Source organism: Calonectris borealis, chromosome 1 (assembly GCF_964195595.1).
Source record: "Calonectris borealis chromosome 1, bCalBor7.hap1.2, whole genome shotgun sequence".
Classification (NCBI taxonomy): Eukaryota; Metazoa; Chordata; class Aves; order Procellariiformes; family Procellariidae; genus Calonectris; species Calonectris borealis.
Window position 1 is genome coordinate 87,550,046 of NC_134312.1, and position 26,370 is coordinate 87,576,415.

Here is a 26,370-nt window from a genome sequence, read left to right on the forward strand (position 1 = left end):
TACTTCTTTTCTCTGCAGGCCTGGACAAGATTGAATTCCTGCAGAGCCATGAGAATCAAGAGATTTATCAGAAGGCCTTTGATCTGATTGAGCACTACTTTGGAACAGAGGATGAAGACAGCAGCATTGCCCCACAGGTGGATCTCAGCCAGCAACAGTACATCTTCCAGCAGTGTGAGGCTCCCATGGAAGGCTTCCAGCTCTGAGGTGCCCCTATGCTGTGTGCTCCTCTACCTAGCCAATCCTGTTGTCGAGCCACAAGCCACGCGTGGAGTGATTCTCTCAATGTTTTCCATAACCCTGTTTGCGCTCATTCGCTTGCCTTGTGCACATGCTCTTACATACGTCTGGAAAACTTTTGGCTCTCTGTGGCAGGATGCCCCCTCCTTGGCAAGGGGTCGCCAGAATCACCCTTCTCCTCTAGATCCTGAACCTCTCCACTGTCATCTTCGTGGAGTTGAGGCACCTTTCTATATTTTGAGATATTCCCTGCTCCTATTACAGGAAAATAATCCCTCCTCCACTAGCCCCCACACTCCTGGCATCCAAGATAAGGCTGCCTTTCTCATGTATTTGCTGCAGTGTGTGCACATTCAGACTTTCTGAGAACGTAGCTGAATTCATTCCCCATACTCTTCCCTGGATGCCTCTTTGGATGGCTGTGAGAGATGCGTTAAATCTTCACATGCAATGTATCTTTGCTGTATGTGCCAGCTGGGGTTATTGGCATATAGAACATGTTACAAATAATGGAATAAGTTCTCTGTCCCCTGCAACAACAGGCTCCAATGGACATGTTTTCTGGTTCTTACAAATACTGAACACATCTGGCCCCATCCCTTCTCAACACTGAGCTCCCAAGCTGGATTGCAGACCACTGTGGAGATTTGTATACCTTCCCAGTCTTTCCTCTCCATCCACAAAAAAAGAGCCTGTGAATAGGTCACTCTTACCACCTCCCCAGAAACGACGTTCCAAACCAGCTTCTAGAATGGAGAACTACCCCCACTTCTGCTTGCCAGCACACTATGATCCAGCCGGGCCGTCTTTAAAAATCAAGCCCTTCCTGACTTCACGCTCCAGAGTCTGGTCCTGGTATTACAGTTATGGCTGAAAAACTTCTGTAAAGAAAAACTCTTTACATTTTTACACAGCGTGACTTGAACAGATTTCTCTTCTGATAAATCACCTTCTGAATACAGAAATCTTAATTTGTAAAACTTAGCACAAGGAGCTAAGATCTCTTTTTCATTTTCACAAGACAAGAGCTTCCTCTGCAGCTCACCTGATAAAAGAGTCCTCCTGGTCAAGCCCCTTATTTAACAACTAAAATGACACTACATTCAAAGGATAGTAATATTACACCCGGATCTGCCTGGCCCTTTCATTTCATTATTTCCTTTTGCTGTTTACGGGACTTCAGGTGAATTAGCATGGAACGCATGGTTCCTACAGGTGACATCTATAAGGCATCGCTGACTGCATGACAGCTGTCATCCGCAGCTGTAGACTGCCCTTCTGCTAGCAGCATGTTCTTGGCTCCGCAACCTGCTTGGATCACAGACGTCTGATGCGAAGGCCAGCCACTCCTCACTGAGTTCAGCTGACATTGACACCAAACTCTTCACACAACCGGGGAGATGCCACGTGATTGAAAGTGGCAGTTCCATGTCTGTAAATGCAATGGATTCTCCAGGCCATCCGCTCCCCCCTGCATCGTATGTTCTTTCAAGCCATTTTGGACGCTCGGAACACACATTTGTCCATTGTAAACATTTCAAAATCGCCACTGACAACTGCAGTGTCATGTACCTGCGGTAAATGTTAGTGGCAGAACTGTCTGCAAGATCCTCCCTATGACTCCTCTCAGTGACAAGCCACTGCAAAAGCAAAAACAGCCCATTGGATACAGAATAATAAAAATACATAAATCACTTGTCAAACTGCTGAAAGAAGCTAGGCAAAGGCCCGAACATCAGCTCTGTGTGACCATTATTTAAATACAGTCTTCAGTTCTGCCTGTGCTTCAGGATGGAGACTCTGACCTGTGTGGCCACTGCAGAAGCCACCTGCTGCCTCCCTAGCTAAGCCAGTTGGCCTCCCACCTTCCCTCTCCCAGTTATTTTCTCTAGTGCTGCTTTGTGCTGAAGGAACATTTAGTTTACTGCACTTGATCTGTAAATGGACTTTGATTCTTTGTAATTTTAGGGGGTTAAATTTGGTGGTTAATTTAAAAAAAGCAAAAAACCCCTCAATGTTGCCTTTACATCACATATAAATAACTGTGTTTCTCTTTTCTTGAAGGGTGATAGAAGCACTGATTAGTAGCAAAATCTTGTTTTAGCTTTTGGATTTTTTTGTGCTGGATTTTTTTACGTGTAAATTTCCAATAACATGTCATTTCTATAAGATTTGTTTAAAATCATGTACCTCTTATTGGATGGTATAAAAATGCTACATATTTTGTAAACAAATCTGAGCAAAGTGTGTGTGCATATATTCTGTATATTCATATATGTATATTCTGTGTATATATACACTAGTGTGTATATATACATATATACACACACACGTATATATATACACACATACATATGTGTGTGTATATATATACATATCTATATATCTATATATCTATATATATATAAGTGTTTTCTCTTCCAGGCTAGTGAAAACAATGTGGTGCATTGGCGTTTCCTTCCCCTGCCCCCCAAGAAAATAATGACAATTGCCTCTAAATGAGTGAATTAAAAAAAAGAGTCCATTTAAGCTGAATGGTGTGCCTTCCTGTGTAAGGAGCTTGGCCAGTGTTTGTTACTTTTGCCGTGGATATGTGAATTCAGAGCAGATAAGTATAAATCTTTAAACTTGGTATGTTTGTTTGAAGTGACAGGCCTGGTTGACGCAGGTAATATTGTTGTCATATATACTTAGACTGTGTAAGGCATTTGACTGGTACTGCATAATATTTTGACTGAAAACTAAAACAATACAAAAATCAACATGGCACACATTAAATGGATTAAAATGTGGCTAACTCATAGGTCTCAATTTAATTTTAAATGGTGCTTAATTGAGTGTATTTCCATCCGGATCTTCCAGCAGCCAGTTCTTGGCCTTGCTTTACTTAGCCTTATTAAGAGGTTGAAAAGAAACAAAATCTACTTCTAACAAAGGCTGCAAATTATATGAGTACGGAAGATCAGAGGGAGACTTGTGAATTATGAAAGGAACAGCTCACTGATACAGACTGATCAGAATTACTTGGTAAGCCAAGGGCAAGTAAACTGTTTGCATTTTAATAGAGCTAAACGCGTGGTGTAACATTGCCCATCTAATAAATAACGTTCAGGCGACAGGTGAAGGTCTCTGTTTTGGAGGAAAAGTGCTGCTGAAAGAGTATGACGATCATTATATATTTTTGCTTGAACACTACTTCCTAACACGATTCTGTGTGGCTAGTGTAATGCTCACAGGTACAAAAAGAAATCTTCAGTAGAAATGGCGAATTTATATTAACTTTGTATTTGGCATTGGTGGAACTCTTTTTTACAGGAACACTCTCAGTGTTGCTATCAGCAGTTAAAAAGGGATGCTAAAAAATTGGCAACAGCAATGACAGTAAAAAGGTTTTAAGTTCCATTCAAATGAGAAACAAGGCACTTTTTTAGACTGACATGAGAGTAACAAGGGTTATGTCCCCTGCTAGAAACATTGAAACCAGTATTCTCTGCTTTCCTGAAGGATGTGCTGTTGCTCGAACAGAACTATCTCAGAGAATGCCTCTAGCTTCCACTTTTGTGAAGGTCACACTGTGTTTTGAATGATCTGTTCTTGTTTTGTGCGTAAGTAGGAGGCAGCGTGGTCTCATGTGTAGAGGATAGGCCAGGGAGCTGTTGGGGTTCCTGGGTTCTTCTCTTAAATCTGCCATGCAGTGTGTAGTGCAAGAAAAGTGATCTTGCATATTTTCTTCTTCCCTTGTCCCGAAAATTGAAATTAATAAATTTGTTTCTTGTGTGCTTGTGGAGATCCAATCTAGGCACCTTCCAAAAGCCCCACAAGCTGGTAAGGTGAAAAGATCAGTGAGAACCAGGAATCTCCGAGTTCTTCTTGCAGCATCAGTAATGAGGTGAAACTACTACACTAAGGTTTTAACAATGTCTAATTTTAAACTGGGCATTAGAGGAAGGAAGATGTGGGACTACCAGGAATTGTTTTCTAGCCGTCCTGTCCACAGACCTGTAATGCCTTTTAAGTGTTGTGTATTTGCTGAGGCAACAAACTGGAGCTATCATTCTTTCTATTGGTAAAGTTCCCGGTGGAACATGGCAGGCAGGGTCACTCTCTTGGATTCAGGAGGATGCAACAGATGATGGGGCAGAAGGTTACTGAAAGCTCACCAATGAAGCCAGGACCAATGCTTGGGACTCCAGGGAAGACAGCACACAAACAATCATTTGAGGGAACTGCTACTTAGAGACTTCAGCCAGTTCTTAAATCCCTGTGTTGGTTCCTTGATGCCAACCAACTACGGGTGGTCAAAGTCCCTCCACTTAGTCTTAAGGGAAGGGAGGAAGGCAATGACCCCGGAAAACCTACATGTTCTTGAACCTGCATTTCTGTAACTATCAGCACCAAGATTGTTAAGAACCAAATCCTACCACCCAGTCCTAAATGTGCCAGTGCTCCTGGTGATGCACCTCTGTGCTTCCCTGAGGATTTCCAGAACAGCTATTTTACCTCTGTGCCAGCTTTAAGTAATTCCCCATGTCTTCCTGTATGATTTCTTTGCTTCTGGGATTGGCACAAGACATCATTAGTACTTTCCCATGCCAATTTTAGCCAGTAGATATGACGGTCTTTCTTCAGATGCCCGAGTCTTAGTAGGAAAATAAACAGGACCTCTTTATGTACTGCTATGGCCATGTCCATGGAGCGCCTGCATGCTCTTCTGAGGCAGCGTTCAAGTTGTCAGATGGATCATTGCATTGGGAAGTACCTGTTGCCTCTGGAACAGGTACAGCCATATGGCATATGGTATAGGATTGATAATTTGGCTTTTTTGAATAAAAGTGAATGGTGTTACAGATGAAGCCAAAAGGGAGAAAGACAATTAAAAACTGTTCTAAGGGCTTAGTATGTTCTTCTCCATCAGGCACTGTTAAAAGGGTGTAGGGTAAAGCTACGAGCTGATTAGGTGATAGAAGGTGTATCGAGTTCTCCAGTTGGCTAGAGTGGCTGCTTAGGCCAGAAACGCGTGCTGTTTTTTAACCATTGTCTGTGTTTAGAAGTGCTTTCTTGGAAGCCATCACACTAGGAAAGAGGTGGTTTCTTTCATTGCCTCCCTGAGAAAGATTTATATCATTTTTCTAGCACCGAACTACTTGCAAATGTTTGGGAGCAAGCTGGAGACAGCACAAAGCCCAGTGACTCAGGCTCTTATTTGAGACTCTGGACCCGACGTGGAAGCTGAAAGAAAACACAAACGTGAGCAGTGATGCACAGGTTTTATGGTAGATCCTGAAATGGTGGAGTACCAGAGTGATAGAAGGAAGGACTTCTACGTGGAGCTTCTATAAAAGTGAAGTCCTTTTCTATAAAAGCTCCACGTAGAAGTCCCTCCTTCTATCACTCTGGTACTGGACCAGAGTTCAATTTTTAAGTAAACTCAAAAAAATTACAGAAATTTAAGTTAAATGAAAAACTGGTGACCATCGCTGCCCTGGGGTGTTGCCTTCTAAGTGTTATTTTACAGATTTTTATTTGAAATGCTTTACCAGCTGGATGAGTCCAAGTAGTTTTATTTCCAAAACTAGATGAGGTACCTGCCAGTTCTATTCACAGAGTGCATTCAGAGGTGCTTATTGAAAGGGGGATATTTTTGAGATGCATGGTTTTAAGCTCTGCCATCACAAAGCATAAATCAAATCACAAGTTTCTCTTCATGGTAACCTGAAATACTGTCTGAAGTGCATGTTCTCCTTTTTGGTCTCACTTAATACATAAATGAGCACAGGCACACAATCTGAGAAGATTTTTTGGTTCCCACTAGTGTGTGGCAAAGAACCATAGCTGTCATGAAAGGTCTTTCACATATCTGCAGTGGAATTAAGCATGACTGACTTACATTCGGTGCTAAATGAGTGGATAAATCTGTGGAAGCCTGCTCTGTTTGACTGATAGCATACTTGCGATAATTGCCTTACAGAGAATCTGATAACAGGTTGTGGCATCATCTGAAGTTTATAGCTTCTGTGGTGGAATGACTGCACAGCTTATTTGATTGGTTACATCTCATCAATACAAGTGGTACCTAGAAATGCAATTCATAAAAAGGTGGACTGCAGCAGTTATTTTCTCGCTCTAGAGGACAGGACAAAGTACTAGAGAAGACTGCACTAGATATCTTATTGCTTCTCTTTTCCAGGTATAAAGACAAGATACATGCTGCATTTTTTAGTAGGGCTTCCTGGAAAAGTTTTTAGTAGTACAAGAAAAATAATCAGGAAAAAGTTTCCAAAAAAAAAAAAAATTTGCCTCTCACTATTAGGAAATTCAGAAACTAAATCTGTCAAACGCATCTGCCTCTTCTGTTTGTGGTGTCCCCAGTGGCCAGTTAGCAGGCAGTCCTGGGAAGTAACACAGTTTCAAACAGTCCTGACAGGCCCAATCTACGTTTCCTTCCAAACAAACTGAAAGGAGGAGGAAAAATGCTGGTCTCCAGTTGCAGCAGGCTGTTCAGCATGAACAGTATGCGATTCTTTCAGGATGAATGCCAGAAATAGGACTGTTGGGAGTTGCTCTTTGCAGGTATTACTGGGTTTGCTGCTTCTAAAACTTGAGGCAGATGATCTTTAAGTGAGCTAGTATCAGGAAAGCACAGATGACAATTTAAAGAGGGGGGAAAACACAAATCCAAATCAGGTTTGGAAAAAAGAGCTCAGCAACAGAGAGCAGGAATGCCTGATTGACTTTCCCATACTCACGTGCCTCTAAATAATAAATCTGATAGCACAGGTTGAAGCTGTTGCTCAGTATTCCTCAAATACTCGTCTCGATTCCCTTGGCTTGGACATTCTCTCATCTTGCTACCAGCTCTGGTGTAAAAACCATTAGGCTGTCATCTGCAACACACTGGTTCTCTGGAATTTCACTATCACTCCCCCTTCTGTTTCTATCAAAGGCAGGCAGTTCTTCACAAAAAGTAATCCTTCACTTAAACAAATGCAGCCAGAAGGTATTGGCTCTCGAACAGGTAAGCAGACTTTCTAATAACTTATGATCATTTTGATGATGTTAATGCAGGCCATACAATTATTCCTGACTCAAGGACTCCCCTAATAATTGTTCTCGTTTACAGAAAGAGGAACATATGGAATATTTTAGGCAGCCTGTAACAATATAGAATACATATAGCACCATTCTTCCTGAAATAGGGAACCTGAAATAGTCTGTGATAGCAGATGACTGCCCAGCAAAGGTATTTTGTTTGTACAAGTATGGATGTACAAGTGGAAACTGAATGGGCTGTCCTTTTGTGTCCCAGTTATCTTCTCGTAAGTGGTAAGAGTGAGCATAAAGCTTCATAAAGGAGATTGGTACCATGAATGCAGGTACAGCTCCTCAGTCGTTTAAAAGATGCTTAGTCTTGTGCATAGCACGTGTGGGAAACAACTATTCTGTCTATGCAGTTTGCTCACTTGTCCTGTTTCACTAACTGTAAAGACGACAGTTTGGAGGAGAGGTGGTTAGGAAAAGAAAATAGGTGTTTCTGGTTTTAATGATTACAGGATAATGTATTCATTCCTTCTTGAACATGTGAGTACAGAACTAACATACAGGAAAGATGTGACTATATCCTCCTTCCAGTGCTGAAAAGGACATCAGCTTTTCTTCCCAAGTCCTTGGTCTCTTCATTTCCTCTTCTAAGGTTTAGTAGATGTACTCTGAGTAGCTTCCTCTCTCCATTGCGCTTTCTTCTCCAAGTTTATGCTTGTAAGAGATTCATGCCTTTTTACAGCCTACAACATAATGACAAAGCAAGACCAGAAAGTATCACCTAAGGGACCACAGAGATGAAACTTGAATCAATAGTTTACAAAATAGCTGGCCTATCCTTACCAACGCACAGTTCTGTCAGCTTTAATGCCAGGAAGAGAGAGGGTTAAAATAAAACATCCATAGGCTATTTTGGCTTAAACGCATTACTTCTCTGGGAATAAATTAAACCTTTTTGTTAAGGCACTAGCAGATGTATTCTGTGCTTCTGGTCAGTATTTAATACTAATCTCTGGTCTTCAAAAGGTCAAAGGTACTGGAAACAAATCAGAAGTTAAACATAATAGATGAAAACAAGGGTCCCAAAGCAGCTGTCCTCCTCTCTTTCCCGTGTTTGCATTCATACTACTCCAATGTAAGAGGAAAATGCTCTGGGAATTTTCAATGTTTGATCTCTTCTGCTAAAGCCAGGGAAAAACCTTTCCACTGTTTGTTTCGGAGTGCTGCATCCTTTTCATTTTGATAGGGGAATGCTTACAAGTAGAAATGCCACTTGACCTTTCAATAGTTCACAGAGCTGGGGTTGAGACTCTGTTACTAGTTTTAAGGTTTCTCTAGAACACTTAGTAGTCTATAGAAACAAGATCTGAACATTGTCATCAGAAGAACTGCTTCAGAGAAAGGCAACATACAAATAAGGTTCTGCCCATGTAGGTGCTTTAAGCTCAGGGTTTTCTGCTTCCAGTCATCCTTGAACGATGTAGTGGACTGTGCTTCTGTTACCACTGTGCTTTTTATGAAAAGCAACATGATAATAAACTGCACAGATTATATTCACATTCCTTGACTTTGAGACTAATGCTGCTGAGAGGCTTTAGCTTGGCTTCAGTACACAAAAAGCGCTCCTTGCTTCTTTACAGAAATACCACAAAGTTAATAGTTCACCGGCTATGTTAAAAAACACATAAAATTAAGGCATGACGAACCTTTCCTGCACTTGGAATCTTAAACTTTACACTTCCTCACTTCATATTGATACAAATTAAATCATAGACCTAGTTCTGCCATATGCTGAACTTCTTCGGTATGTTCCCAAATTCTATGCAAGTGAAGGATACTCAGCTTCTACAGGACTTGGCAGCTTTTCTATGAAATAGTTTTTCGATTCAACAAACAATAGTAATTTGAGAAGAGTTGTTCCATCCACACACTAAGGGAAGACTATTTTTTAATGCAATTAAAGGGCACAGAACTATTACTGACCATCTCCCCACTGTTGAAAAAGACTCTCAAGTCTGTTTGTGGAGAAACATACTCATTTGCTATTTCCATTATATTGATTCTACAAGTGTTGCAGTGTGTAGAGAGGCATTTGTAATAGGTCATACAGCGAACTCTATGGACCCCAATGGCCCAACGAGCATTTACCTGCCTACCAGATCCCTCACAACAAAAGGTGCTCCTTCCTTTCAAACTCTCACAACTCATCAGCAAAATTAAAGAGTTAAAACAGCGCAAGCTAAAATTAAGTATTGCACTGAGGAAAAAAGACTTTTTTTTTTCCTTATAAAGGAAACATGCAGTCTTAAGAGTGACAGCATCCTTTTCTGACTTGGAAATTAATCAATGAGGGTCGCTTCTGGGGAACTACGAGGACTTATTTTTAATTTTTGCTCAGTGATAAAATGGAAAAAAAACCCCCACCAAACCAAACCAGTACTAACAATCCATAGGAGGAACCAAGGGGTTTATGTGAAGATTAATTTGTAGTCACCAGCCAAAAATCTGTGCTTACCTGCTTCCCTTTAATTACCATGGCTATGCATCCCAATATTGTCAAGGCAATCATTACATAGCTGAACTTCACACGCAGTGTGGTCTTTGCTGCTCTGATTGTTTCAATCCTCGAGAAATAATAAGAGAAGAATAGACTCATTATCAGAGACCCAAATAAGCCATTTGGCTAATTGTTTGATTTCTTCTGGCATGCTATGTAATCTGGTATAACGCTAACTGTACTTGGCTCTTTTCACCAAAAGGTTTGACAAGAACGGGAAAGGCTGATCCGCAGGTACCTGGGGAGGTACTTGGTCACAAAGGAGTTCCTCTCAAAGTTGGAAACAAACCCAACATTTTTAACTTTTGGTTATTTAATTGTTAAGAGACAACACTGCCTTTCTAGACCACTTGACTGCAACGCAGAAGAGGAAGGCTGCAGTATTTAAATACGTACGTTCACTATGGGGAGAACAGGAAAAGGAGAGGGATGCATTTGCTAATAATCCTCTATAGGATTTGATAGTGCTATAGATTACACACTGGCTGCTGAATGTTAATACTCCTCAGAAACTCTGAATAGGACTTGGTAAAAGACCAGTAGCTACCACTTCCCTTCTGCTAGAGTCTTAAGGTAATCTGTTTTCCTAAGAAACTAAGGGGGCATGGATGCTTGTAAGCTTTCCAACATCAGCTTTGGACAGATGTTGGAAAATGTTTTTTTTTTTTTTTTTTTAAATTTTATTTCAGGGGGCTTATCTAGCCACAACAGCCACACTCCTTTGGGAAACCTGTTGCCTAGTCTACTGTTATCTTTCAAAAACAAGAAATCTTCCACAAGAAGAGTATCACTTCTTAAAGCCTTCCAGCTGTACATTGATGAGTTAAACCAAAAAGTAATTTACTTTAAGTTGGGTTAAACTCTGAAGATCATTCTACCCAAATGACATCTCAGTTACAGCAAATTTAAAGTTCGTATTAGAGATACCAATGCAAGAAGGGCCAATGAAGCATAATGGTTATTTTGGAAAGCACATCTAGAAGCAAAGACCTATACCCTATATATTTAACTCTCCTTGCAGAATTCGGAGCAGTTGACTCCCTTCTCAAGGAGATCTAATAGTCTCACTGATTAAATTTGGTGTATTATAAAATTACAGATGACTAGAAAAGCATCAACATCACACGATGAAAGAATAAATGCATCAAACTAGGTAATTATACCCCAAAACTAACATGGATAGTGGATTTAAAGGAACTGGGAAACTATCATTGTACAAACATGAGTGAATATGGAATCTTTTACCACATTTTGACCCTTATACTTGGAGGAAAAAAAGATACCAACAGATCCATGATAGTTCAACATGGTAAATCACATAGGACCTGAGAACTGAAGAGAGTTTTGTTCTTGTTTTTGAAGAGGAGGGCAAGAGTGATTTGATCACTTTCAAAGTACTGATCTGAGTACAAGATTTCTGATCATAGGGATCATGTCCACCTACCATGAAACTAATAGTTAAATTTTATTTCTGGATTATTTGTTTTTGCTAATAATCTGCGACGAACAACTTGGGTGCAGGCTGCAATTAAGCCGAAATGCTCAGAAGTAGGATTTTGAAAGTTTATTAGTTAATTTTTGAAGTACCTTGGATGTGTTAGAATATACAAGAGGAAAAGGTAGCTATCTGAACGCAGTTTGCATTTTAAATCAATTCAGTGGCTAAGATTAACATTTGTTTAATAAATGAATTACTTCTGATCACCATATCTTGCAAGATTACTGAGTTACATCACAAGCTCTTACAACCCACTCTTAATTCAGCTTAGAACAGGAAAACAAGCTTTTGTGCTTTTGTAGTTCTCAATCGTCTTCTCAGCTTTGGCTGAACTATTTGCCTAAATAAAAACAAGAATTCCTTATGCACTTGCAAAAATGGTCAGCTTTTATCAGAAGTTGGTTTGTCCTTTCAATAAACCACTGAAATGACTTCAATCAATCTGCTAACTTTGTTTTTTTAAAAACACTCATAACAAGTGTTTGGTATGCAAAAATATATGAACTCACATAAGTTTTAATAATTTATGCCTTTATGTATTTCAAATATAATTTTAAGAAAAATGATTCAATACAAAATTGAAGAATTAATTTTTAACAATATTTATCCATTGTGATACATTTAGAAAGAACTTAGATACATGGGTGGATTTTCAATTCCCATACTGTGCACCCAAACAAATAGGATAACTTTAGAAGGCAGCTACATAGTTTGCTTAGCCAAGTAGCACAAGATTTACTCTATCTTTTTAATTTAAATAAATACATATATTTAAAAGCATTACAAGCATGTTTTAAAAGATAACGATACTACCAGCAGGAATGTTTTTTAAACTAATAATTGCCTTTTGCTGTTTTTAAGTTTGGTCTTCATTTTAGATAGGCAAACTAGAACATCCAGTTTTATTTTCTACTTTTCATACTTTTCATATTTTTCTACTTTTCATGCCTTTTGCTGTTTTTAAGTTTGGTCTTCATTTTAGATAGGCAAACTAGAACATCTAGTTTTATTTTCTACTTTTCATACAGGGCAAAGCATTGACATTTGGACTCCACCAGCAACAGGGAAATTTTGACTATATATATGTTTTGTTAGGGAGCCTTTCTGCTGTTAGTTTAAATTCCAAGAGTAGAGAAAGTTGGCCCATTCCCTCCAGACATTCATTAATAAATATTTTAAATGAGTTTCAGTTATTTTATAGCTATATCATGAAAGTTTCACACAATGAGACACTGACATATAAAGAAAAACACTAGGAAAAGCTCGCACTAATATTTGCAAAAAGCTTTTTTGATTGGGAGAGAAGAGCAAAAATTAACTGATTTGTGATGTTTTTCTAATGAAACAACTGATAGATGCTGGTCATCCCTTCAGAAGAAAATCGAAAGGGATATATTATCTCAGCAATACAGAATTGCTTAGCCATCTCATCTACAAGACGATACACCAAACACAGCAGTGTAGGATTTTTCAGCTGTGAAAACCTATTCCATTTCAGAAAAGTTATTCTGGAGTTGCATTCAAGTAACATATTCCTGCGTGGACAATGTCTCTTTTACAGCTTCAAAACTGGCACTTACGAGACAGTCTCTGGTATATCCTCTGGTTTTTTGAAATGGCCTGCCCACAACAAAAATCTTTTGTCCCAGTCTGTAGGCTTGTGTCCAGGCACCCTCAAAGGAGACCGACCTAAAAAAAACCCCACAAACAAACACACAAACAATCAAAACCCCCCAAAGCCCCCCAAAACAGCAGTCAGAGAAGATGAATTGCCACAGCTGTAATGAAACCAGTGAGAGTGAGCAATGCAGAATTTTAAGGATGATTGATTGCTAGAGTTGGTTAGGGAACAAAAAGTATATCACAGTCAGATTAACAAACCTGTAAATATGGATTAAACTGAGGCCATGTAAGGAAAGCCAAATCTTGCCCAAGACCTCTATATTTGTAGCTCTAAATTTGCAGAACCTGCTCCAGCATTTAAGCTTCCTACACTGCTGGGATATTATAGTTTTCCTATTACATTTAGATTAGTTTAAAAAATAAAATAAATCAAATGGAACTGCTACAGGAAAGCCAATATGTCACACCATTGCATCACAGAATGTTAACTTTTCCAGGGAGTGTAAGATTTTATCTTATCTGGAAGTATAAACAAACAGATGACCATAGGCAAAGATTAGACCCTTAATTTTCATCTCAGTCTTTCAAACTCCATATAAAAAGAAGTACTCAGAATGTAATACAGGAAGGTTTCCATACATACCATACCGTTAAAATCTAGCAAACAAAGTGCGAAGACAGACAGCTTTCCCACCCCCACGTCCTTTTTAAAAAACAAACCAAAACAAACCAAAACACGAACCCAACAATCCAACAATGGGAGGTATCCTGTATAGCTCTGTGCTGCCTCATGGATTCACGAATTATCTACGAAGCAGGGTGGATAGATGTGGGAGTAGACAGTTTGCTGACAACACTAAGTTATTCAGAAACATAAAGAAGAGGGCTAAGCGCGAGGAGCCGCAGGGCTTCAGAATCCTGAGTCAATAAGATGGCCAGCGAAACCCCACATGTATCAACAGGAAGCAATTCCGGTTCACATGCAGAAGACGGACTCTAACCTAAACCATTATTGCTGAGGAGTAAGTCCTTGGCATTTCATAGACGTTTTAGCAAAATGTTCAGTAATAGTCAGAAAGGGAAACAGCATTATTAGCAATGATTAGGAACACAGACCAACACAAAGGCATTATTACGCCATTGTATAAAACCACGACTCCAGCATTTTGAAGAGCGTGTGAAACACTGATCCCCCATCTCAAAAACAGTTGAAATAGAACGGGTACAGAGGAAATGGGTAAGGACAACCACAGGTATGGAATGGCCACCATATAAGAAACAATATCATAGACTGAGACCTTTGGCCTGGAAAAGCAGTAGTTGAAGCTCCCTTCAGCACAACAGAGGGCACCAGGATAGTAAGTGACATTCATTGGGAGCGTGGGTTATAATGAACAGATCCTGTTTTGGAAGGGGTATTGAATAAAGGAACATCAGATTGAAAATAGTATGCACCAGGTTCAAAAACAAGTACAAGACTGTACTTGTTTTCTCACAGCATGTTTCAGCTGAGGAATTCCTCCCCAGAGGATGTGAATGCTAAAAATACATCCAGCTTCAAGAGACTGGGCAAATTTATGAAAGAAAAATCCAGTGAGGACCATTAAACACAAAGATGCCACCTCTGGGACAGCAGTCTAGGGAGAAACACTATGTTTGCCCCGTTTCTACACTCTTCCTTAGATCCTTGCTATTGGCCACCATTCCTATTCATCTCCACAAAAATGTAAGGGACCTCCTTTACGAGCCACTACAAGAGACATGACACTGTTAAGGAGACCTTTGGTCTTACCCAGTACAGCTGCATTATGTTTTTAACACAGAAGTATGCAAAATGCTTCATATCTGTATGCTCCTTTTACCTAGCATCAGCAGGCCATGAAAAGGGAACCTGCTATACAGGGAGTCTGATTAGAGCATCATAACTGTCCCATGTATAGTGAAAAAACGTTTCGTGGTCTGAGCTTTACCTGAACAACTCCACCCTTACACATGAACTAAGCCAACAATTCAGACTGACTCTCTCCTGCAGGGCATGTTCAATTTTGTGAACAGCTGGAGCTGGTTGTACTATGAAAAACTGCAAAAGTATTTTAGCTTCTACGACGTTCCTAAACATCGATAGTTTACATTGGGGTTGAACAGTCGGTTCTATAGCACAGCTGAAGAGCCTCAATGTAGGACTGCACATCAGATAAGATACCAGTGACCTGCTAAAAGTGAAAACTGTGTTATTGTCACAAGAAGAAATACTGACCCCTGGCTTTGTTAAAAAACAAGATTTTATTGCTAAATTTAATGCTCAGTTTTTTAGTCTAAAGATCAGAATTCCCTCTCACAAAATCAGGGTTATTAGCATCTATGTCAGCCAAATTCCTGTTCAGATGATTGCAGCCTGGATATCTAAATATTTCGTGGCACAAAACATAGCATGATCATTATCAAAAACTCTTACTTCTTGGCTGAACTTGACTTTCTTCCTGGGGTTTAATGCAAAGCCTTCTGCTTATCTTCGGATCCATTCCTTTAGTCATCCTTAGAATTGAGGGAATATTTCTTCCCAGCAGTTTAACAGCCCTATCTGGAAGACGAAGCAGAGGAAGCAAAGGGGCCAAATCTAATTCAGAATAGTAGAGAGTAAGAATACTAGCTTTTAAATGGAAGTGTTTTTTTGAAAAAACAAGAGAAAAAAGAAAGAAAAACAACAGGTACAAATCTAATACTATGCAAGAAACACCAGATTTAGGTTGTGACAGAGTCTACCAAAGAAATTAAAGCTTGACTGTATAAGCTGACTTGAGCTTGCCCACTCACCTTATATGCAGAAAAATGGGAACGCAAGACTACAGCCTACAAGCAACTTCTAACACACAACGCACATCACAATTTCAAGGAACTTATCTATTCATATGCTTTGGACAGTGCCGTTTCAAGGACTGCACACCAGCATTCTACCAATCTTGTCACATCCCAACAGCAAGCCACAGACTTGGCAGAGTCAAGAAAAAAAAGCCAAGAAAAAAGCAGAATCTTGCAGTACTGAGATACGTACTTTGTAGTGTACTAGAAAAGGCCAGGGCACCTTACATATGAAAACATACTCTCAAGAAAGAGCTTCTGATTCATTAATTAATATAATGAAAAAATTCCGAGGGGGAAAAAAACAACTTTGAAAGGCAAAAGGGCACTTTTAAAAATATAAATCGAGTTCTTTTTTTCTTTTTTTCTTTTTTATGAAGAAAATGTCTCTCCTATGAGAAAGAGTTGCCCTTTATTTTCTAGGCATAATACATTCCAGCTCTAAAAAAAAAAAAATCTACATTTATAGGCGATCCCCCCTCATCGAAACCAAACCCTTTTGGAGATCTTCAGGGAAGGAAAAAAAAAGGCACGAATCCATTCCTTCCGTTTTTTTCCAGGCCAGCTTGGAGGCCGCCAGGCTCCCAGCCTTAATGCCCCTCAGACATGGACGGTAACGCTCCACTCCACCCCCGCCGCACCGCCCGGAGCTGGGCCGGGGCCGCCCGGGGGATCCCCGCTCCGCACTCCCCACAGCACGGCACCTCCGGGGGCCTCGGGTCAGCCCCGGGGCTGACAACGCCGCTTCGCCCGCCACCTTACGGGGGAGAGGGCGAACCCGCGGGCAGCGCCGGCAGAGGCCGGCCGGCCGGCCGGTCGGTCGGTCGGTCAGCCCCCGCCCCGGGGCACTCACTCACCGGCGCGGCCCCACATGGCGCGGCCTCCTGCCCCGGCGGCGCTGCCTCGGCCCTGCCCGGCGCCCCTCAATGTCACCGCTGGGCCGGCGCCCCGCCCCGGCCCCGGGATTGGAGAAGAGCGGCGGAACACGCGGGCCCCGCGCCGGGGCCGGGACCGGGATCGCCGCGCTGCCGCCCGGGACCGCCTCTGGGGGGGGGGGGCGCCGGAGCCCTCCCCGCAGCTGGAAGCGGCGAGGTCGCCCCACGCCGCCGGTGGAGAGGCCCGGCCGGCGGCCGCCTCCAGGGAGGGCCCGCCTCGCCCCGCCCCCCGCACCGCGCGTCATCCCGCCTCCCCGCTGGATTGGCCGCCGCCGCGGGCCTCGGCCTTTCCAGTATGGCGGCGCCCAGCGGAGCGGCGAGCTGTGAGGACTTCGCTGAGTTCCAGGTAACCCGCCTGGGGCGCGGGGGGGCCCGAGGCCGGGGAGGCGGGGGGGAGGAGGCCGCTCCCGCCGCCTCCCCGCGCCGGCGCCCGGCGCGCTCCCGCCGCCTCCTGGCAACGCCGTGCGGCCCCGGGAAGGCGGCGAGGTCACCCCTCCCCGCGACGGTCGGGATGCGGGGGCGGCGGTGGGGCAGGGTCCGGCCTTCCCCTCAGGCCCAGCGGCAGGGGATCTTTCTCCCGGGGTCCCTTCCCGGGAGGGGGAGCCCGTGGCGTGGGAGCCTCCGTGGGCGGAGGGAGCTCCGTGGGAGCCTTCACGTTGTTTAAAGGAGCGTGCCGTACCGCGTGTATCTTCAGCGGCGTGAGCAGAGTCCAGGCCGGCTGGGGTGGCGGTACCTGTTTCTTAAACGTCTTGCCCCAAAAAAGGTGGTTTTTGTTCGAAGTTTGCCGTTTTGCTGCAGGTTGTGCCCAGTTTCCCGCCGGGAAAGGTCAAGGGGCGGGGATGGGTCTTTGGACAGCGGCTCCCCGGCCTCTCCGTAGCGCGGGCGGCTTTCCTGAGGGGGACCGGGCTAGGGGGGCCGGGCTGGGCCGGGGGGCTCCGGGGAACGGTGGTTACTCGGCGCTGGCTCGTTCTCTCCCTCCCTCTGGCCTTTGCTGCTGAGGAGACTAGTTGGTTTGCAGCACATGCTTCTGCGTGCACGAATTGTTCGTTTGATGGTTTTTTTTTGCTGTTTGTAAGCAACCTACTCTAATTTTCTGTTAGAAGACTGACAAAATTTTTCGCACTAAGCTTTTCTCGGAGATATAAGCAAAGATTTTTATTTCATTTTATTTTTAATACAGGAGTTGCTCAGGGTGATGAGGACGATCGATGACAGAATCGTCCACGAATTAAACACTACGATTCCAACAGCTTCCTTTGTGGGGAAAATTGATGCCGGCCAGACGTGTAAAGAGCTGTACCAGTCTGTGAGTGTGCTCCTCTTCGACTTTCAGCTCACTTCCTGATGTTTTTTTATGTGCAGCAGCCAGTAGAGCACCCTCAGTTTCTAAGGAAACCACTGCCTTCATATATCATGCTTTACGTATCCATAAGTGGCATGCTTGATATTTCTACGCATCTAAACCACGCACATGTACTTTGCTTTAAAACCACGCGGGCAACTTATTTGTTCCGCCATACCGATCCTTCAAGGTGTACTTCAGGCTTCAGTGGATGGCGTTAGCCCAGTCCGCTTCTTTTAAAAATGGGTGCTAGCACACTTGTGCACTACTTTGCAGGACTCCTGCTCATGTGTGTCTCTGACTTTTGATCAACTTGGTAGCTGCTGCTCAAAGCAGTGTTGCTTCCAACATGTGGATTATAGAGTCAAAGGGCTTTCTGTAGGCACAGCAATACCTTGACTTCGGAAAGTCTTTTTTAAACTTGTAACTCGGATGCTTTTATTCTCTGCTGAATTAGTTGTTGTCACTTTCTTTCTCTCCCCACTTAGTTGATGGATGCTCACACCAGCAGGGAGAGAATCATCAAAAACTGCATCGCTCAGACTTCCAGTGTAGTGAAAACTCTCAGAGAAGAGAGGGAAAAGGCCCAGGATGACGTAGCATTATTAAAGCAACTCAGGAAAGAGCAGACAAAGGTGAGTGGTGGAGCTTTTTAGAGATGGCTTAGAGAGGAAGAAAAGGGTATGTTTCCCAAACGGAAAGGCCAGTGTGATGGAGAGAACCTGAAGTGGATCCTGACTCAGGCAGTCTTTTCCAAAGTTCTTGTTGGCTGGATTTGTGAGAACCATTTCCCCTAGCCCACAAGACAGAGCTGCTTTTATCCTGCAAGTGGAGCATTCTCTGAGATCCCATTGCACAAATGCTGTAGAAAAACATCTACTTCCCCACAGTGGACTCTAACCTTCACTGACTAACACCACTTAGTGTACAACTACCTGTGGCTTGCTTAGTCCTTTCAAAATGCCTGAAGGTTCATTTTGCCTTTTTGAGATCTTGTAAAACTAGTATATCTGCAAATGGCAAGTATGGGTGCCAAGATGCAAACACCAGAAGATAATGAAATACGGCTTTTCTGTATGTCTCTTAAACCACACAGTTGCTCAGCCTTAAAGCTGTCCCTTTTCATCATCACCCTGAGAAGCATTGTTCTTACTCGGTGTGTTAACTGGAGTTCCTGTCCTCTACGAGGAGCTGCCAGGCAACCTTGAATTCCACTTAAGCAACTTTTTTGTTGTTTAGTATTTCTTGGATTAATTTTTTTAATACCTTGTAATGGTGTGAGAGAGACGTCTGGGTTTGCATAAGGAATTTTAATGAGCAAATGCCCTCTCAACCTTCTGGCCTCTGGATGGAAAGTGTACTTCGCCAGAGGTGAACAAAGGTGATCTAGATAGAGTATCAGAAGTGGAGAAGGGAACCCCACTGAAGTTCTTATTCCCACTCCAGGGCCTCCTTTCTCGGGGAAAGGATACTGCATGTGTAGCTCTAGGAGGGGAGATTAGCAGGGATGTGAACTGTTCCATTGATTTCTCTTCCAGACCTGCTCTGCGTGGCTCATGATCACTTTACTTTTTTTTCCACACCATATGCTTGCAGCACATACCAAATAAGACCGCTTGCGTATTGCTTTTTTTGCATACACCGGTGAGGTGTGTGTGTTGTGTTCAGCAGTTTAGTGAGGCTTCCTCTGTTGAGGACTGTCTTAACCAGTGCTTTTGAGTTCCCAATGTAAGGGTGAGTTCTTCTCATAACAGCCAGACATACCACCATCATATATATATATGGTGTCCTATATAGGGTCCTATATCCTGGGTGCAGCTTTCCCTGCTACAGTACTGTAAGACTTGAAGAGATCAGTCCTGAATTTTGCTTTTGCAGTGCTGAACTTCCTCAAAATCCACTTGCCCTTGTACTTCCAAGAGGAGCATGTGTAGCCCCTGTTTCAAAGAGCAGTTGAATGCTGATGCAGTTGTAGTTAAAGGGCTTCCTGAGGAGATGATTTGAACTCAAGCGTCTGATTTTTCCCAGGCATTGAGTGAGTGAACTGTTTGTTCACGTGCTCTTCAGAGAAGTGCTCTGTCGTGAGCTCAGATTTAAAGAACTAGGTGGCAGGCGAGTGGTTTTATTCTTAAAGCCTCACTTACGCAACTGCTAACAAGCAGTTTGGAAAACTAGAATGGTAGCTTAGTATTTTCTACAAATTTTGTTTGCAGAGCCAGTTCTTTAAATTGTTTACTTACTGAGCCCAAAACCTATCACTCACTAGGAGGATCACAATGATAATGTTTAATAATTGTTAAAAGCAATCCGTGATTTGGAAACATCCCAGAAATCTTTTAATGAGATGACCTCAAATTTGCACTTGGACTTTATGAGGTGTTGCCCCCCGCTTTTTTTTTTTCTCTGAGAGTTGTTTTTTTTCTAGAACTCTGATAACCTATATTGAGAGAATACATCCTACATTAGGCATTTCAAATATATATTCACTTGGGTTTCTGTTTTCTCTTGTTATTTGTGTTTCTCTCATCCTGCTAATGGTACAAATTGGAGGACTTTATCCAAAATTATTACTTCTGGGTCATTGAGTAAGAAAACTTGGAGTAGTGTCAGTCTAGCAGCTAATTCTTTTAGTCCGCTTACATTAAAACATCATTTGATTATTGTATTAATTTGTTATAGTCTTAGTTTACTTGAATGAAGTGTCATAAAATATCCAACCAAATAAATTCTGGAAATCCAAAACGTACAGCATAATGATTATTAACTTTATCAATTGAATTAGTAAAGCTTGTTAAAATGTCAGAGTATGTTTTAAAAACAACAACCACAAAAACCCCTGTATAGCCATGTTGATTAACGCTATATTGCTGTTCAGGTCTGCCACTCTAAGGAAAAGGCTAAAATAGTAGTTTTGCTTAGGCTTGGTGTCAACGGCAATTAATGTGACAGTCCAGATGATTGTAAACCTATTCACGTCCTCCAGCAGGAAGAACGTTTCTTTGAACTGCTAAAGATCTTCTGAGTGGTTATTTTGTAGAGACTAATCCTGGTCATCTAGTCACCCTGTTGATGCTGGATTGTTATTTCAAACAGTTTGGGGTCCTATTGAGTAGGTAAAAGTTCAACAACTATTAGCTGTGTGTGTCTGGACATCTTTCTTGGAAGGTTTTTGATGGGATTGCTGGATGAGGTTGCACCTGTTCACCAGGCCTCCAGTTGGAACCATGTATTTAAAATGGATAAACTCTGATCCTTAGTCTGTTGCGTTAAAGACTCCAACAAAAATACATCCTAAATGTAGGCAAAAATGGCAGATGGTTCTTATATCTCCTACTATTGCTTCAGGGCCTCATGGCAGGGTCAGATTACCACAGGTCACCTGAACACAACTGTCACACGTGCCCCTTGGAGTTTCTGATGGGTGAGAAACAGAGATTCTTGCATTTCTCATGGGTTGAGTGAGCGCTCAAGAACTGCATATTGTGGTAGTTCTTGCCAGAGCTTTTGCATCCGTGTAAACCCGATTTGTCCTACTGTGATCGCGTAACATATTAACTGGTTCAGATAGCATGAACATATGCGATCTGTTCTTGCAGACCCTTTTGTTTGGTCAGTGCACAGAGTAGACGGCAAAGGAAGCGGAGGGGAACACTTTATGATCTTAATTCTAAATCCAGAATCTGAGATCTGTGTGTTCAGTCCTATCTTTGCTGCCAGCTCCCTATATGACTCTAATAATGTATGTATGTGTGGAAGAATGACAACTCAAGGCTGCAGAGCTAACCCTGGCACTGGCATTCCCTGTGCCGAGTGCTTGAATTAGGCATAGGTTTTTTTGGCTGTGAAGCCATTAACGTTAATCAGTTAATTGCTAACAAATCTTGATGGGCAATATTTAGGAACGGAGAATTAATAATCAGGAGCTACTTCCGCCAGGCTTGCGTGGTAAGTCAGCCTTCACCGTGCCCCTGCAGACTTCAGTCTGCCCCTGGCTGAATGGAAGGGCCAGACTTTCAGAATGATTACGCATTGTGCCCTTCAGTTTGCACCATCAGAGGGGATGCGCACCTGGTACTGGGGTTGTGATCCAAAAAGTTGCAATGGTAGTAAATACTGAAGGCTGCAGGGAGGCCTGTTTGACAATAACCTCTTTATCTGTTACTTTCCGCAGTTGAAATTGATGCAGTCGGAGCTGAATGTTGAAGAAGTGGTAAACGACAGAAGCTGGAAGGTACTTAGTCATTTAAAATAGTGATGATGTTCTGTCCCAATAGAGAGTCTTTCACTGGACGTGTGGGACCGGTGCCTTATGAGGCAGGTTAATTAGAAATAGGTGAGGGCAGTGCTGGGGGAAATGTTTCAGGTCAGTCATTTTCCCAGTTCTGGATGCAGAGTTAAATATTTTCAGTTGTGCTGCAAAGGAAAGATTTAGGCGGGGAGGAAGGACTGTGGAGTACTGCCTGTGTAGATCCCTTTCTCCACCTTGCCCAGTGGCTGAGGACTTTGTAGACTTTTCCGTGGTGGCCTGTCTGAAAAGCTTTGCTGGGCCTCTAACAATGTCAGAGGGATGAGTCTTTCAAATTTGGCTGTGTTTGGTACTGATCACGCTTCTGAGCAAGCAGAGGCCAGAGGAGGGTGGGGCTGTAGAAGGTGAACCTTTTCCTGATGGAGCTTCTGCAGGCCTGGACTGATGCTCCCTGGTGCAAAGGGCAGGCTTGCCATTGCTCTCCTGTGCAAACAGAGGGGGCAAATCACCCTCTGGATCGATGGCCCCAAGCACTGTCTTGTAATAAAGTGATCTTAACACTGAGCTTAAACTCTGAGGTGGCTGTATTCTGTCACTGCAGCATTTCACGTCTAGCATCCTTTTCTCATTTGTTGTAGCTTTTCAGAACTTTCAATACTGTGCAGAGAGTCTCTTTCCCTCTCTAAATGCAAAAAGGATTTTTGCAAATAGCTAGTACTAGCTGCAGCTCCCTTTTTAAACTCTATTTCAGGATTTTAGTCCTCTAGATTGCATCAGCATAAATGCAGTACAGCTTGTATATTCTGGGAGGTCTAGTCACCACAATACAGCTCAATGCAGGCTGATTAGATGAGCATCTACACGTTGTTCCAGGTATGCTTTGCTGTCAATACTGCCTCTGTACTGTCTGAAAAAGCTAATCATGCCCTTAAGCTTAATTAATTTAAAGCCAGCTCAGACTAAGCAACACCACAGCCTTAACAACATGCTGCAGGCCACCAGTGGCAAACATTTTATGGCAACTCTGCTGTCAGTTTTATTTAAAAGGGGTGGGGGGGAAGACCTGCCCCACACTAGCTCCATTCTGAAGGCCCCAGTTGGCACCAAAGTTAGCACTGATGCCAGTGATTTCCTGTAGATGCATTAAGCTTTTGCTGGTGACAGAAGTGTCCAATTTTTCCTGAAGATGGAGAACATTTCATTTATAAATAGTGCATTCTTATGCATGGTGCAGGGATATCTTAGCCTGCTAGTGTTTAAAGTAGGGCTTGAAGAGGAAAGTATTTCTGGGTTTTATCTCCAGCTGTGCTATTGTCTCCATCTGAATATAGGCATAAATGTCACATTTAGCTGCCTGTAAAATACTTCACTGAAGGAATTAGACCCAGTCATAGTTGTGGACTGAAAGCAATTTGTTACATGGAAATGGTTATTGATTTGCAGATGAGGACCTCCACTCTTTTTTACTGTTGCAGACTTTTAGTTGGAAAGTACACCTACGTATTTACATTAACCCTAACCAACTGAAAACTGATTGGAAAAATCTGATTAGGAAACAGTTATTTTCAAATATTTACTCTGGGTAGCTGTAGCAATAGCGGCATACAGAAAGATGCTGCTTTATAGAAATGCATGTGGCGGAATTTTGTTTGGCTGATACCAAACAAGGAATTGACTTCCAAAACAAGACACTTGCATTAGTCTCTGTACAGCATCTCCACACTGGAGTTTATTGTTGGAGTGTTTTGTATTAATATGTAAAAGACGGCAAAATCAAACTCCTGCATAGTAACATGAATGTTAAGGTCTCTCAGGCACTGTTTTTCCTGTCTGAAAAATGAGAATAGCACTTCACAGGTAAACCAATGGCGTTAGCTGGCCTGAGTAACACAGTGAGGTCTGTGCGTCAATGATCCTAAAAGTAGGAGGCAGTGTTAGTAAGATTGCCGTATTGATCTTCCTTCCATAGGCTGCAGAGTTATTGTTAAAGATGCTTTAAAAGTTTGCATGATAGCAAGCTGGAAGCTGCAATTTTTTTGATGTGGTGTTTGATGCAAGAGACCCTTACAGTGGTTTAGAGTGTATTTCCAGTACCCTTTAAGACATATATGCCCTTAAAATATCTTTGACAGACAATGGACAAAAATGGTGCAATTTTCTTAGTATTAAATGCTTCTGAATGGGAACCCTTTGTGGCTCTTAATTTCTACAATTTCCTTCTATCACTTATCTGATCTCAGACCTTTACGTAGTCTTCTCTCTTCCAGAGGTGTCCATTGCTTGTGGTAATGTAGTGGGACAGACTGACTGTGTGTGTGTGAAAGAAACTATATCACAACTTTTGTTTTCTGCAATATGAAGCATTTTCTAATATGTGTCTGTTTCTTAAAGTAAATTAAATCTGAAAATAAGTTGAAAATGACTCAAAAATTGTTAAGAATCAATGCTAAAACTAATGCATGCTGCAAACTTCACTTGTGCTGAAGTTGCCGTAGGTTCTGAACTCTGAATAAGGAGATCAGCGGTAGAAGTAGAAGATTCTAGGAAGATATGGTTTAAAATAATGTATTTATATAATGTGATGCATAACTTCCCCAAAATTACAAGACCACTCACTTTGCATGTGAAGCCAATGGGAGAGTTACGAAACTTGACATCCTGAGGATCACAGGCATTTGGATCTGAAAAGTCTCTGGACAGCTTGGCAAAACGGGCTCTTGCAGGAGTGCTGGTGGGGGAACTAATAACCGCCAGTGCCTCAACTTGGTGCTAGGTGGTGCTCGTGTCACTTTTCAGGATACGTGCTGGACAAAGTTTGGAGCCAAAACCATAAACAGCTTAATCACTCGTAAAGAGCACCTGTAACTTTGGTGTGAGCCTATGTGTTGCGCTTTTGATTGAGACTGCCTTACTTTAAATAGTCACATTTATTGGCCCTCCTTAGGGTAAGCAGTCTGCTTGACAAGGCCTGCAGTTCAAGCTAAATGAACGTGATCTTCTGTGTGCTAAATTTTACCCAGAGAAGGTGCCAGAGGTGAGTGAGGCGAGAGCAGTGTGCCCTTTGCAATAGGAGGGCTGGCAGCATCAGCACCTGCGGTCAGATAACTAAAACTGTGAACGTGGCTTCCAAGAATCCTTGTACCTCTTTTTAGCTGTCACAACAATGTAAAATGCATTTGCTCAGGAAAGAGAAGAATACAGTGTCCAAATCTGAATGCCAGATAGAAGTTAACAGAACACAGCTGGTCAGAAGCGTTCCACTGATCATTTCCCTCTTTCTTTAAACAAAAAAAAAAAAAAAAAAAAAAGGCATCATCATCTTTGAGGATAACAGACTACCAGGATTATAAGCCTGCCTTATCTGAGGGAGAACACTTTTAGTGCTGGGCAGTCCCCCGGCATCAGGCTGCAAACTTTGGATTCAGTAAAGCCAGGAGAGAAGGTGAATGGAGACAGATGCCTTGGTAAGTACTATTTGTTGGTACAGCAGGGCTGGGCAGCTTGAGGTGGGTGCTACATGAAGAGAGAGTTGTCTGAACTAGCTCTGAAGTTCTCACCATCTCCTGGATGAGGGCTGATTCGCTTTTGCTCTTCTGTTTTGGTATCTCAGGTATTTAATGAGCGTTGCCGAATTCACTACAAGCCTCCGAAGAGTCAATGATGCGGGGTATTTTTCCATCAAGGTGGTCCATAACCATGAGAGCCAAACTGGAAAGAGACCTTGGGTGAGCTGTATTGGGACCCTCCAGAACCAGTAGAACCCAGTCTTGTTTTGTTTTGGACCTACTTAGCTGAAATCTCAAGGTTGAAATGATTCTCCTGTAATTAAGAGAAAACAACTCATCTTTTGTACAAAATATGTGAACAAATGAGTTTTATAGTATTAAAATAATTTTCAAATGGAACGTGATACTGGCATCTTTCTTGAACTTCTACAGCTTCAGCAGTCCTAGAGGGGAAGAAACAGTAAAAACCAGCTCTGAGCAGGGAGGACAGGGCTCCCCCTGAACTGATGCTTGCCAAACTATCAGG

At 42.3% G+C, this 26,370-nt stretch overlaps 3 protein-coding genes across 8 annotated transcripts in view; 2 read left to right on the forward strand and 1 right to left on the reverse strand.

The window, feature by feature from the left end:
- KPNA1 (karyopherin subunit alpha 1) overlaps positions 1–11,770 on the forward strand; it is a 61,135-nt gene extending 49,365 nt beyond the window's left edge. For both annotated transcript variants that reach the window (XM_075165588.1, XM_075165563.1), the window contains one exon: positions 19–11,770. In XM_075165588.1, coding sequence (XP_075021689.1) covers positions 19–206 — 188 coding nt within the window. In that variant the 3' untranslated portion in view covers positions 207–11,770. The remainder of the gene's footprint in view (positions 1–18) is intronic.
- FAM162A (family with sequence similarity 162 member A) lies at positions 7,749–16,797 on the reverse strand. The gene is made up of 5 exons (XM_075165663.1): positions 16,673–16,797; positions 15,412–15,537; positions 12,914–13,022; positions 9,794–9,902; positions 7,749–8,021 (listed from the first exon to the last, which is right to left on the reverse strand). The coding sequence occupies exons 1-5, from the start codon at positions 16,686–16,688 to the stop codon at positions 7,926–7,928; spliced, it is 456 nt and encodes a 151-aa protein (XP_075021764.1). The 5' UTR covers positions 16,689–16,797; the 3' UTR covers positions 7,749–7,925.
- Positions 16,687–26,248, forward strand: MIX23 (mitochondrial matrix import factor 23). 5 transcript variants are annotated; one of them, XR_012676159.1, is made up of 7 exons: positions 16,687–17,096; positions 17,417–17,513; positions 17,931–18,056; positions 18,581–18,727; positions 22,264–22,323; positions 25,648–25,802; positions 25,949–26,248. XR_012676159.1 is itself a non-coding variant. In XM_075165605.1 (6 exons), exons 1-6 carry the CDS (start codon positions 16,687–16,689, stop codon positions 25,997–25,999), a joined length of 891 nt encoding a protein of 296 aa, XP_075021706.1. In that variant the 3' UTR covers positions 26,000–26,248. The 5 variants fall into 5 exon arrangements, 4 of the variants coding, with proteins under 4 accessions (XP_075021706.1, XP_075021716.1, XP_075021724.1 ...); XM_075165605.1 differs by lacking the exon at positions 25,648–25,802; XM_075165615.1 differs by lacking the exons at positions 22,264–22,323; positions 25,648–25,802.
- The last annotated feature ends 122 nt before the right edge of the window (positions 26,249–26,370 follow it).

Excerpts from the sequence above, each read along its gene's own strand:
- MIX23 (XM_075165605.1), top strand. The coding sequence starts at position 16,687 with ATGGCGCGGCCTCCTGCCCCGGCGGCGCTGCCTCGGCCCTGCCCGGCG. Across the intron at positions 17,514-17,930 it reads AACGTCTTGCCCCAAAAAAG|GAGTTGCTCAGGGTGATGAG; the intron begins GTGGTTTTTGTT and ends TTTTTAATACAG. Across the intron at positions 18,057-18,580 it reads GTAAAGAGCTGTACCAGTCT|TTGATGGATGCTCACACCAG; the intron begins GTGAGTGTGCTC and ends CTCCCCACTTAG.
- FAM162A (XM_075165663.1), bottom strand. Across the intron at positions 13,023-15,411 it reads AAGTCAAGTTCAGCCAAGAA|GTCGGTCTCCTTTGAGGGTG; the intron begins GTAAGAGTTTTT and ends GGTTTTTTTTAG. Across the intron at positions 9,903-12,913 it reads GATATACCAGAGACTGTCTC|GATTGAAACAATCAGAGCAG; the intron begins GTAAGTGCCAGT and ends TTATTTCTCGAG.